Source organism: Rhinoraja longicauda, chromosome 9 (genome assembly GCF_053455715.1).
Source record: "Rhinoraja longicauda isolate Sanriku21f chromosome 9, sRhiLon1.1, whole genome shotgun sequence".
NCBI classification, from domain to species: Eukaryota; Metazoa; Chordata; class Chondrichthyes; order Rajiformes; family Arhynchobatidae; genus Rhinoraja; species Rhinoraja longicauda.
The window spans coordinates 31,310,946-31,323,583 of NC_135961.1; the positions used below are offsets into that span (position 1 = coordinate 31,310,946).

Genomic DNA, 12,638 nt, shown 5'->3' on the forward strand with positions numbered 1-12,638 from the left:
AGTGATCAGCCATGATCGCATTGAATGGCGGTGCTGGCTCGAAGGGCTGAATGGCCTACTCCTGCACCTATTGTCTATTGTCTATTGTCTATTCTCTGGCGTCCTAATTTCCGCTGAAATCACTGACAAGTCGGTAAATACTTGAGAGTTTTGAACTATAACACCTTGTATAGGTTACTTAAAATCCAACAAGGAATAAACCGGATTTACTTCCAGTTTACTAATGGCTGTATTAAAGAAATATATTTTAAAAGTGGTTCAGTGGATTTTTGTGAAAAGTGTGTGGGCATTCTTTGAAAATGTAAGGGAGATGCATATCTGGTTTCTGGGTTGAATATCTGGGTTTGGAGCCCACTTTAAATGTAATGGCTGAGGCCAAAAACATCGTGAAAATTCCCCCGCTTACCTGACCGTCAAATTGTCGCCTCCAATCTACCTGTCAAATGTCCTGACGGTGAATAAATTGGTTAAACACAAGCATTTTATGCTATTTTGAAATTACTACTTATTTTAATATTATGTGCTTCTAAATGCATCTTGAGAGAACCTATCAATCCTGGGGACAGCATGCGACAGCGCCCGCAATAAGCAACGATACCTGGCGACAAGCCAGCTGTCGCCGAGAAATTTCAAACCGTTTGATTTCTCAGCAACGCGCCGAGATCCACTACAATCATTGGAAGACTCCTCACGGTCATGCCCGCGACACCCCGGCGAACTGTCGGCGACAGCCTAGTCGCCGGCACTCGCCTTAAAATCGCCTAAGTGGGACACGCCCTTAAATTGCCCAAACTTTCCAGGAAAGGCAAGCTGCTCACCTGGAACAGATCTTCCGGTAACTTTGTCCCATATACAAACATTGGACTGTAAAGGCACTTTTAGGCACTAACCCCTACCCATTGCACCTCTCACCTGTATCCACCTACCAGACTTTGACCCGTCCCCAGCTTTGTTCCAGCTTTAACTCCCCCCCCCCCCCACCCGTACAATCAATCTGAACAAGGGTCTCAATCCAAACAATCACCTATCCATGTTCTCTAGGGATGCTGCCTGACCCATTGAGTTACTCCAGCACTTTGTGTAATTTTTTTGTGAACCATCACTTGGAGTTCCTTGTGTCTGCAGGACTGTGCTCCCAAATCTGTCCAAGCTGGCGAAAAGATTGAATGTTTATGAATGTCTCTGACAAATATAATAATAATAATAATAATAATGCATTTTATTTATATAGCGCTTTTCATATACTCAAAGACGCTTTACAGAGATTTTGAGAACATAGGGAAATGAATAAATAGATAAATAAGTAAATAAATAAATGAACAGAGAAAGGAGACAGAAGGTGAGGTGACCTTCAGTGGTTGAAGGCAGTACTGAACAGGTGAGACTTCAGCGACGTTTTGAATGTGGTGAGTGTGGAGGTGTCTCTAACGGTTTGGGGTAGTGAGTTCCATAGGGTGGGAGCAGCGATGGAGAAAGCCCTGTCCCCCCAGGATCTGAGTTTGGTCCGGATGTGGGGGGATAGGAGATTGGCAGCGGCAGAGCGGAGGGTGCAGGTGGGAGTGTGCCTGTGGAGGAGGTCGGTCAGGTAGGATGGGGCCAGGTTATGGAGGGCTTTGTAGGTTATGAGGAGGATTTTGTACTGGATTCTCTGGGGGATGGGGAGCCAGTGGAGTTTATAAAGGACGGGGGTGATATGGTCACGGATCGAGGTGTGTGTGAGTAGACGGGCAGCGGAGTTTTGAATGTATTGAAGTTTATTGATGATTTTTGAGGGTGCACCATAGAGGAGGCTGTTGCAGTAGTCCAGACGGGAGGTGATGAAGGCGTGGATGAGGGTTTCTGCAGCTGTGGAGGAGAGGGATGGACGGAGACGGGCAATGTTTTTGAGGTGGAAGAAGGCTGTCTTTGTGATGTGTTTGATGTGTTTGTCGAAGGAGAGGGTTTGATCAAGGATGATTCCAAGATTCCGGATGTGAGGTGAGGTGGATACTGGGAGACCATCAATGTTGAGGATGAAGTTTTGGGTAGATTTGGTGAGCGTTTTTGGACCAATGATGATGATTTCAGATTGCAATTGAGTTTGAGGAAGTTTGATTGAAGCCAAGATTTTATTTCAGTGATGCAGTTTGTCAGTGTAGAGTGTGTGGTGGGGGAGATTGACTTGGTGGAGATGAGGAGCTGGATATCATCGGCGAAGCAGTGGAAGTTGAGACCATGACGGCGGATTAATTGACCAAGGGGGAACAGGTAGAGGATGAAGAGGAGGGGGCCAAGGACTGAGCCTTGGGGGACACCTTGGGGGAGGGGAGCGGTGGGGGATTTACAGTTGTTAATGGAGATGAACTGGTGTCTGTCAGAGAGGTAAGATTTGAACCAGGATAGGGCTGTGCCGGTGATGTTAAGGGAGGTTTCAAGTCGGGTGAGGAGAATGGAGTGATTTATGGTGTCAAAGGCGGCGCTGAGGTCAAGTAGGATGAGGATGTTGAGGTTGCCAGCGTCGGAGGAGAGGAGAATGTCGTTTGTGATTTTGAGGAGCGCAGTTTCAGTACAGTGGTTTGAGCGGAATCCGGATTGGAAAGTTTCATAAGTTTCAAATATCAAAACATTTGCAAAACAATTAAAAATTCTAGGGTGGCACAGTGGTGGAGCTGCACTGGAGACTTGATCCTGATAGCGGGTGCTGTCTGAAAGCAATTTTTTACGTTCTTCCTGTAACCGTGTGAGTTTTCTCTGGGTTCTCCGGTTTCCTCCCACACTCCAAAGATATGCAGGTTTGTAGATTAATTGGCTTTGGTAAAACTGTAAATTGTCCCTAGTGTGTAGGATAGTGCTAGTGTACATGGTGATTGCTGGTCAGCACAGACTTGGTAGGCCGAAGGGCCTGTTTCCACGGGATATCGCTAAAGTCTAAATTATCTGACTGAATCGTTGAAAGAACAGATTGTTTTCATAGATTAAAAAAACACAACTGCACCAGAAAACAAAAGTATGTATTTAAGTTAGAATATAAAATGATAATTATCTGCAATTTACCATTTGGTTCATAGCCATTCATCTCTATTAAGGTAAATGGAGGATATGAACAGGCACTCAGCTGCAACCCAGCGTCAGTTCCCAGGAAAACCACAAGAAGCTAGGCTACCTCTGTTGGACTTGAACACTTTTTTTAGTTTAGTTTTGTTTAAAGATACAATGTGGAAACAGGGCCTTTGGCCCATCAAGTCCGTGCCGACCGGCGATCACCCCATACACTAGCACAATCCTACACACTAGAGACAATGTACAATCTTTATTTACTGAAGCCAATTAACCTATTAACCTGTACATCTTTGGAGTGTGGGAGGAAACCGGAGTACCTTGAGAAACCCATGCAACCTCTGGGAGAATGTACAAACTCCGTACAGTTTTATTTGGAAAATATGTTTCTCTGAACATTTGTTTGGATTCTGCTACAGACTGCCCAACACATTGTGTCTGATACAGACAAGCCTACATATTGCCATGGAGATTTTGTCTGAAGAAGGGTCCCGGCCCGAAACGTCACCTATCCATGTTATCCGGAGGGGCAGCCTGATCCATTGAGTAACACCAGTACTTTGTTCCTACGCATTGTCACCTTGCCCCACTGAGAGAGCTGAAGCCACACCTGACATTTTCAACATCATTTGTTGTACCTGATCCTTCTTGTTTGCCTTGGTATTTGATGTGATGCAGATTGCACTGGTCGCTACGAAAGCTTTCCAAATAACGTCTATGAAGACACTTGCCCTTTTACTGATACCTGTTGCTGTTACATGCAAGCAAGATCAGAATCTGTCCTGACAGCTTTGGCCTTCTGAATTTGTTGCCATTGAGCTATTTAAATGGAATTAAGTCCCACTTCTACTTTGCACAGTGTATGCACAGTAGTCTAGGACCTAATTCCATTTAAATATGAACCATAGGTGTCACAATCCAATTCACTTATATGCTGGATAATATTATAATCCATATTTCTCTTTATCCCAGTATTTGTCATTGAATTGGTTATTACTTTTATTCAGTTAATATTTTTTGCGCTTGTTCAATTGCATTTTAACTTCCTTTGATTTGATTAATAAGTAAAAAGCCCATTTACTCGGAGTTCAATGAATAACACATTCCTGATCTCTTTATCCTTTCTTTCTGTAATCTCCAACTGTGCCCTAATGGCATTGGCAATTCCTCTTGTCCGCTGTACAGCTTTTCAATTTGCTCAACTGGGCTAACTATCTTCTGACTCATACATTTTGAAATTAACTTCAGCAGACCCCCTGCTAAGGAAACCCTGACCTTCTGCACCCCTCCCTCTCTCTCCGTCCTTCCAGTTTTTATTCCCTTTTCCATATTATACTTTCAGCACCATTACTACCATTGAACATAGAGCAGTACAGCACAAGAATAGGCCCTTTGACCCACAATGTCTGTGCCGAACATGATGCCAAGTCCATCTCTTGTCTACCTGCACATAACGCATATTCCTCCACTCTCTACATATCCACATGCCTATCTAAGTCTTTTAAATGCCACTATAATATCTGCTTCAACAATCACCCCTGGAAGTGCATTCCAGGCACTCACTGCCCTCGGTGTAAAAAAACTTGCCCCGCACATCTCCAGTAAACTTTGCTACTGTCCCCTTAACCCTATGACCTCTAGTATTTGATTTTTTTTCTATCCTGAGGAAAATGATTCTGTCTACCCTGGTTATTACTGACTTTCATTCCTCTCTCCCTCCGGCGGTTTCATCATCCGTTCACGCACACACTTCACCCACTGGATGATCTTCCCCATCTGAATCCATCTGCTCTTCAACTCTTCGCTAATAATTTCCATCATCAGCACTGAATCAGCCCCTTTGCCAACCAAAATGCCTCATCTACCCGAGTCCCACCTGCCCGTGCTTGGCCCCTATCCCTCTAAACCTTCCGTATTCATGTACCTCTCCACGTGTCTTTTGAATGCTGTTAAAGTAGCTGCCTCAACTACCTCCTCTTGTAGCTCTTGTACATCATATACCAACCGCCCTTCCTTACCTCATCTACCTTCCTTACTTATCAGATTCCAGCATTGGCAGCCTCCATGTTTCCACTTTACGAGGCTTCAGCAGCTTTCTGTACCTTTGCCTTGTCCTCCCCGTCTGGTTCCATCTGCCCTTTCCTTCCAACTAAGATCCACTTGCCTCTGTCTCCCAACTCCACCCTCCCACTCCCACAGTTGTCTCCAACTGTCCCCCAGCCTTCACCTTTCACCCATCCTTGGTCCCCCTATCACCAACTGCCCTCTCCCCTTTACACCCCTACCTCTCCCCTTTACAAGCCTATCCTCTCCCCTTTACACCCCATACCTCTCCCCTTTACACCCCTACCTCTCCCCTTTACACTGGCTATCTTCCCTCTCTGCTCTTGATCCTGATGCAGTGTCTCGACCTGAAATGTCAACAATTCCTGCAATTCCCCCCGTCCCCACCCCTCACAGATGTTGCCTGGCCCATTACCTTCAGCAGTTTGCTCTTTGCTCCAGAGTACAGCATCTGCAGTCTCTCGCGTCTCCCCGTTAAGACTTCATTATTTCAGGGAGGATATACTTGCCTTGAAGGGAATTCAGAGATGGTGCACTAAATTGATCCCAAGTGTGAAGGATTTATTTTAAAAGGTGAGATGAAGCAGATTGTGTCTATACTCTCTGCTCTGTATGTGAACATGTTGATACATACACAATGCTAAGGGGGGATTAAGAGAGTGCCCAGATGCTTTCCCTGGTGCATAGTTGCAGAATAAAGCATGGCTCATTTAAGAGTCATATAAAGGGGATATTTTTCTCTCAAAGTGTCAAACCCTTGGATTTCTCTACACCATAAAGTTGTGGAATCTGAATAAAGAAGTACTTTAAGTTTGTGACAGATTGCTTATTATTTGAATCAAGGATTAAGGGAAAATGGCAGGGAAGTAAAATGGAATAAAAATATAAGGAACTGAACAAGGCACAAACCACATTGTCCCTTGAGGTTCCTCTACAAATCAGTAAAATATAGGACAGGTTTAGAGGATGATGGGCCAAATGCAGGCAGGTGGGACTCGTGCAGTATTGGCCAGTGTGGGCAAGTCGGGTCAAAGGGGCTGTTTCCATGCTGTGAAACTCTATGACTCTAAAATATCTGCTCCTATATTTCAATGGTTCAATGGTTCTTTATTGTGACATGCACTGAGGTACGGTGAAATGCCTTTTTTCTGCATGCATTTCAGCAAAGTATTGATATTTTTATGACCAATCCTAGATTAAGTACAAAGTGTATAGAAATAGCCCGCCGAGTCAATATACAAGAGTCGCCAGATTTTGGCACCATTCTCAAAGTCCAAGTTGCTTTAAGTGCTTATTTTCTGCTTTTTTGCTCAGGGCTGATTAAAACCTCCCCTTTACATATATAATGAACAGCCAGAACAGCTGTAAATGAAAGTGAGTAGCACCATGGAGAGCACCCCTGCAGAATAAATTGAACAGACTTTTTTTCTCAGCAGAGGAACAGAACAGAATCAGAACATCCTACCTGTCAGACACGTTGGACAATGACAGCGAAATCTTTTGCCAGCTCCCTGAGCCAGTAGCATTTCCGAATTCCCACAGAGTCCTGCCGTATTCCTCATCAGTCTTGTTCTCCACAAGCATGAACGAGAGGCTTCCCATTAACGTGCCAAACAAACACAAGGACATGTGGACCTGCATGTAAAGAGACACATACACAAATGATCAGGGCACACACTTAACTTTGCACAAAGTGTAGATTTCATCTCTGTTGTCTTGACAAGACATTAAAGTAAATTAGAGAAAATTCACAGCAGTACTGTTTAGTTTGGTTTAGTTTAGTTTAGAGATGCAGCATGGAATCAGGTCCTTCGACCCGCCGAGTCCACGTCAAACAGTGATCACTCATTTATTAGTTCTATCCTACACAATAGCAACAATTTACAGAAGCCAGTTAACCTAGAAACCTGCACGTTTTTGGAATGTGGGAGGAAACCGGAGAACTCTGAGAAAACCCACGCAGTCACAGGGAGAACGTACAAACTCCGTACAGACAGCATGGCAGGCACAATGAGAACCATACCTATGGATTCATGACTATTATGACTTTGAACTAGCATAGAATATGATGTTTTACTAAAGGGTTCAGCAAAGGAAATTTAGTATATTTAGATCTCAACGTGCATTTCTGATTAATGAATGGTCATTTAGTCTGAAGAAGGGGCTCGACCCGAAACCCCACCAAGTTCACCTGACCCGCTGAGTTACTCCTGCACTTTGTGTCCATGTGTGACACCTCTCGTGAACATGTGTGTTCTGTGCAAGGACAGTGATGGCACCAACACCATTATGGATTAAGCCTTTGTCATGGCCTTGTTGAGAAAATACACCCAGGTGATAGTGATGGAGGTATAGAGAAAACAGAGAGGGATGTAATGAAGTCAGTATTGATTTAATACTCAACCTTCCCATATTAAATTTTCAAAATCTGTGGAGTCATCCCTTTACTTTAAGGCACCTCCTGAGGAAATACAGCTCTCTTCAGCCATTCAGAGTCGCCATTCAGAATATCTTTCATGCTTCAAATGGCAATGACTTGGGGGCATTAGACACAGGTCCCTGGAAGAGGTGATTTCATCCATATATCCCTTTGTTATCACCTCTCCCACAGGCAACAATGGACCATTGTGGGCTCAACCAGTGCCCTGGCTAATGGAAGGACCATTCAAAATCCTGATAACAGAGAGGAAGAATCTGTTCCTTGAAGCTTTCTGTTTGACATGGAAGCACGCTGGTGGATGGGAGGAAAAAGGTCAGAAAAAATCTACTTCATATTTGTTAATGGAATCTGAAACTGATCTGAAGTGCCTGGGTCACAATGTTGTGCATGGATTTAAGATTAATATCAGTAGTCTGAACAAAAGAAAGCATGTATACTTCCAAGAAATTTCCTACAATTAAATATTAGCTGGCAACATACGAGTCAGTCAATTGCAATTGCCACCAAGCTGGATGCCTGGGGACATGGAGGAGTATTGAACAGTGAGTTATCTATTTCCTCACTTACTGCCCAGTTCCTGAACACCATTTCCTTGGTGTGAGTTGTGAGTTGCAAGCTTATAGAGCTGATCTTAAGCATTAACGCTCTGAAGAGGCTATTTTAGTTTTTACCTCATTAACACGATGCGGACATGCCTCCTTGTTAAACTAATAGTTCACCGCGGGGATGACTTCCAATCAGCTGAACTGAGTGAACAGGTGCAGCATTGGTGCAGGGAGACAGGAAGGCAAGGAAACCAGGCTCCGTCCCTCTGGTCTCTGCGCTTCGCCAATTTAGTGAACTGCTACACTTATCGAGAAGAGCTTGCAGCTATTTCATGTCTCGACTTCATTAAGCCCCCACATTTTACACAAAAATAATTAAATGAAGAGATAACACAATTGTGCAGCTTCTGTTTATTTCCCTTGTGCACCTATGTGCAAATGGTTTCTAGAAATGCCAGAAGGCAAAATATTTGTTTTTATGATTTGTGCGTTACTTAATATAACTTTACAGCTGTGCGATGTTTCATTGCATAGCACTGACTGACTGACTAAGGCTTTCAGCAACTCTCTGAAATAAAGGTAAACAGTCCATTAGCCATTCTGGGTATTCTTTTTGTACCTGTGCATTAAGGATTCATATGCTTCGACATTAAATTCCTTTGTTCTGTCACAGTTGTCTACCTCTTGCATATTTAATATTGATTTATATTCCTGGCTCCAAAACAACTGTACTTGGCAGCTCAGAGGAATTTCAGGTACTCGAAGAATAATAGGTCTGCATCTTTTTGTTGTTCTTGTCCTGAATATTTTTATTCCCTTGAAACATGGGGAGCTGAATTCTTGAAACATGGGGAGCTGCCTTCTTGAGCTGCACAGTTTTAAGGTCAAGGGGTTTGGTGGGCAGAGATATGTAATAGGGGCTTCAATGATGATTGGTGAGTGGAATGCTGATCAATCGGGAAGGTGGGCTAGGTGCTTACTGAATTTCTTGGTGGTCCTGAGTGAAGATTAGGTTGAGCTGCTGCCTCACAGGCCCAGAGACCTGGTGTCGATCCTGAACTAAGATCCTGCCTGTGTGGAGTTTGCACGTTCTCCCTGTGACTGCGTGGGTTTCGTCTGGGTGCTCCAGTTTCCTCTCACGTCTCAATGACGTGGATGTTTCCACTGCGGGGGAGAGGGAGGGGGGGGGGGGGGTGGGGAGTCTAGGACCGGAGGCCATAGCCTCACAATAACAAGACGTAATTTTGGAAGGAGATGAGGAGGAATTTCTTTAGTCAGTGGGTGGTGATTCTGTGGAATTCATTGCCAAAGAAGGCGGTGGAGGCCGTCGATAGATATTTTTAAGATGGAGGTTGACAGATTCTTGATTAGTACAGGTGTCAGGGGTAAAGGGGAGAATGCAGGAGAATTTGGTTGAGAGAGAAAGATATATCAGCCATGATTGAATGGTGGAATAGAGTTGATAGGCGAATGGCCTAATTCCTCTTCTATGACTTCTGAAGTTATGAAATTATGAACCAACAGTTTATGGTTCGAAGTTCAGTCGGTGTTTGTAGTGTTAATGGTTAAATTTCAGCCCTAAGATTGTAGTCACTGCTCTTATGTGTGGAGCTGATGAAGTACAACGTGTGCACTTGTCAAACTTGGTCTTTACAGCTGAAAAGTAATTAACTTCTAAAGTGCAAAGCTTGAAACAGAGATGAATTAATTAGTCAATTCCCCTTTACTGGATTTTCAAATTTCAGCTTGGTTTATCTTTGCAAAATGCCACAGTAATAAGCGATATAATATGATAAATACTATGGAAAAATACATTTTTCTGTTACATGATTAAACTGATGTTTTGCTTGTTGAAAGCAATTACAGCTGCCCATTCTTTTTCCCTGACTTGTGCCCGCTCATGGAAATATAAGCTTTCAGTAACAGTTTTTGAAACCTAACCAATTTCAGTGTGGTAAAGGCTGAACGTGCAAACTCCACACAGAAATACATAGGTTTGGTCAATTAAGTTAAAAGCAAGATATTGTAGTTAGAGTATTGAGTATAGAAGTTGGGAGGTCATATATGTTGCAGTTATATAAGACATTGGTGAAGCTACATTTTGGACATTGTGTTCAGTTTTGGGCACTGTGTTATAGGAAAGATGTCAAGCTGGAAAGGGTGCAGAGACGATTTACTAGGATATTGCCAGGTCTTGATGGCCTGAGCTATCGGGAGAGGTTGAACAGGCTAGAACTCTATTCCTTGAAGCCCAGGACAATGAGGGGTGATCTTATAGAGGTGTACAAAAAATAATGAGAGGAATAGATCGTAAAAATGCGCACAGTAGTGGAATGGAGAACCAGAGGACATAGGTGTACGATGAGAGTGGAAAGATATAATAGGAACCTGTGGGGTAACTTTTTTACACAAAGGTTGGTGGGTACATAGAACGGGCTGCTGGAGGAGGTAGTTGAGGCAGAAGTTATATCGTAACATTTAAGAAACATTTAGACAGGTACATGGATAGGACAGGTTTAGAGGGATATAGGTCAAATCCAGGCAGGTGGGACAAGTGTAGATGGGGCATGTTGGTTGGTATGGGCAAGTTGGAATGAAGGTTCTGTTTCCACGCTGTATGACTCTATGACTACTTATAGAATCTGTTGTGGCATATTGAGAAACATGCTCAGATGTTTTATGCACAGATGTTGTTGGTAACACATTCTAGACAAAATATAGTGTCAAAGCTTTGCCTTTTGAGATAACTCAAAGCCTTAAATCAAGAGTCAAAGACTCAAAAACACTGCCATGCCGGTAAATTTATAGTACGTTATTGTGAAAACATGCGCTTGTTCAATATTTATTCTGCCTTAAATCTTATTGAACAAAGCAGATTTTGTTTCTGTGAGCAAAGTGGAGGATTAAATGCATGGATTTTGTTTTTTGGAGGGATTTGATTGAGCATTGCAGTGGGCGGTGGGGATGGTTGGTATATGGAACAAGCTGCCACATGAAGTAGAAACAAGCAGTTGCTGGTTTATACCAAGGGTGGACACAGAGTGCTGGAGTGACGTCAAGCAGCATCTCTGGAGGAAAAAGGATGGGTGACTTTTCGGGTCGGGACCCTTCCTCAGAATGAAAGTCTTTTCTCGCCTCCAACTCTTCATCTCCCTCCTCCCCGCTATTTTCAGTCTGAAGAAGGGTCCCAACCCGAAACATCACCCATCCTTTTTTTTCCAGAGGTGCTGCCTGACCCACTGAATTACTCCAGCACTCGGTGTCTATCTTTGCCAGAAAAGGTAGTTGTGACAACATTTAAAAGACACTTGGGCTGGTACATGGTTCGGAAAGATTAGGGGGATATGGGTAAAACGCGGGAAAATGGGATTAGCAAGATGGGGCATCTTGATCGGCGTGGGCAAAGCCAATGGGCCTGATTCCATGCTGTATGATTGAATGAGTCCACAAGCAGTTGGTTTTACATAAATACCATGTTGTGCCCTTGCACCACACCTTTTCTAGCGTGAAAGTTCTCCAAAAGATTCTAAGGGGAGTAAGAGGCAAACGTGGTTGACAAGGGAAGTTAGGGATGGAATAAAACTAAATGAAAAGATGTATAACATAGCAAAGAGTAGCGGGAAGCCAGAGGATTGGGAAACATTCAAAGGACAACAGAAGGTAACAAAAATGCCAATACGGGCTGAAAAGATGAAGTACGAGGGGAAGCTGGCCAAGAATATAAAGAAGGACAGTAAAAGCTTCTTTAGGTATGTTAAGAGAAAAAGATTAGTAAAGACAAATGTGGGTCCCTTGAAGGCAGAAACGGGTGAAATTATTATGAGTAACAAGGAAATGGCAGAAGAGTTGAACAGGTACTTCGGATCAGTCTTCACAAAGGAAGACACAAACAATCTCCCAGATGTACTAGAGGACAGAGGTTCTAGGGAGGCAGAGGAGCTGAACTGTATATTAATGATTTGGATTATGGAATTAGCAGTAACACTAGCAGGTTTGCGGATGACACAAAGCTGGGTGGCAGTGTGAACTGCGAAGAGGATGTTAGGAGGTTGCAGGGTGACTTGGACAGGTTGAGTGAGTAGGCAGATGCATGGCAGATGCAGTATAATGTAGATAAATGTGAGGTTATCCACATTGGCAACAAAAATAAAGAGGCAGATTATTATGTCAATGGTGTCACATTAGGTAAAGGAGAAGTGCAACAAGACCTTGGTGTCCTTGTACACCAGTCACTGAAAGTAAGCGTGCAGGTACAGCAGGCAGTGAAGAAAACAAATGGCATGTTGGCCTTCATAACGAGAGGATTTGAGTATAGGAGCAAAGAAGTCCTTCTGCGGTTGTATAAGGCCCTGGTGAGACCACATCTGGAGTATTGTGTGCAGTTTTGGTCTCCTAATTTGAGGAAGGACGTCCTTGCTATTGAGTCAGTGCAGCGAAGGTTCACAAGGTTAATCCCTGGGATGGAGGGGCTGTCATATGAGGAAGGACTGGAAAGACTGGGTTCGTATTCACTGGAGTTTAGAAGGATGAGAGGGGATCCTATATAGATGTAT

At 43.5% G+C, this 12,638-nt stretch overlaps 1 protein-coding gene across 2 annotated transcripts in view; it reads right to left on the minus strand.

Moving 5' to 3' along the window:
* Positions 1-12,638, minus strand: part of LOC144596574 (ALK tyrosine kinase receptor-like) — an 887,900-nt gene that overhangs the window by 227,378 nt on the left and 647,884 nt on the right. For both annotated transcript variants that reach the window (XM_078405054.1, XM_078405053.1), the window contains exon 10: positions 6,566-6,735. In XM_078405054.1, coding sequence (XP_078261180.1) covers positions 6,566-6,735 — 170 coding nt within the window. The remainder of the gene's footprint in view (positions 1-6,565; positions 6,736-12,638) is intronic.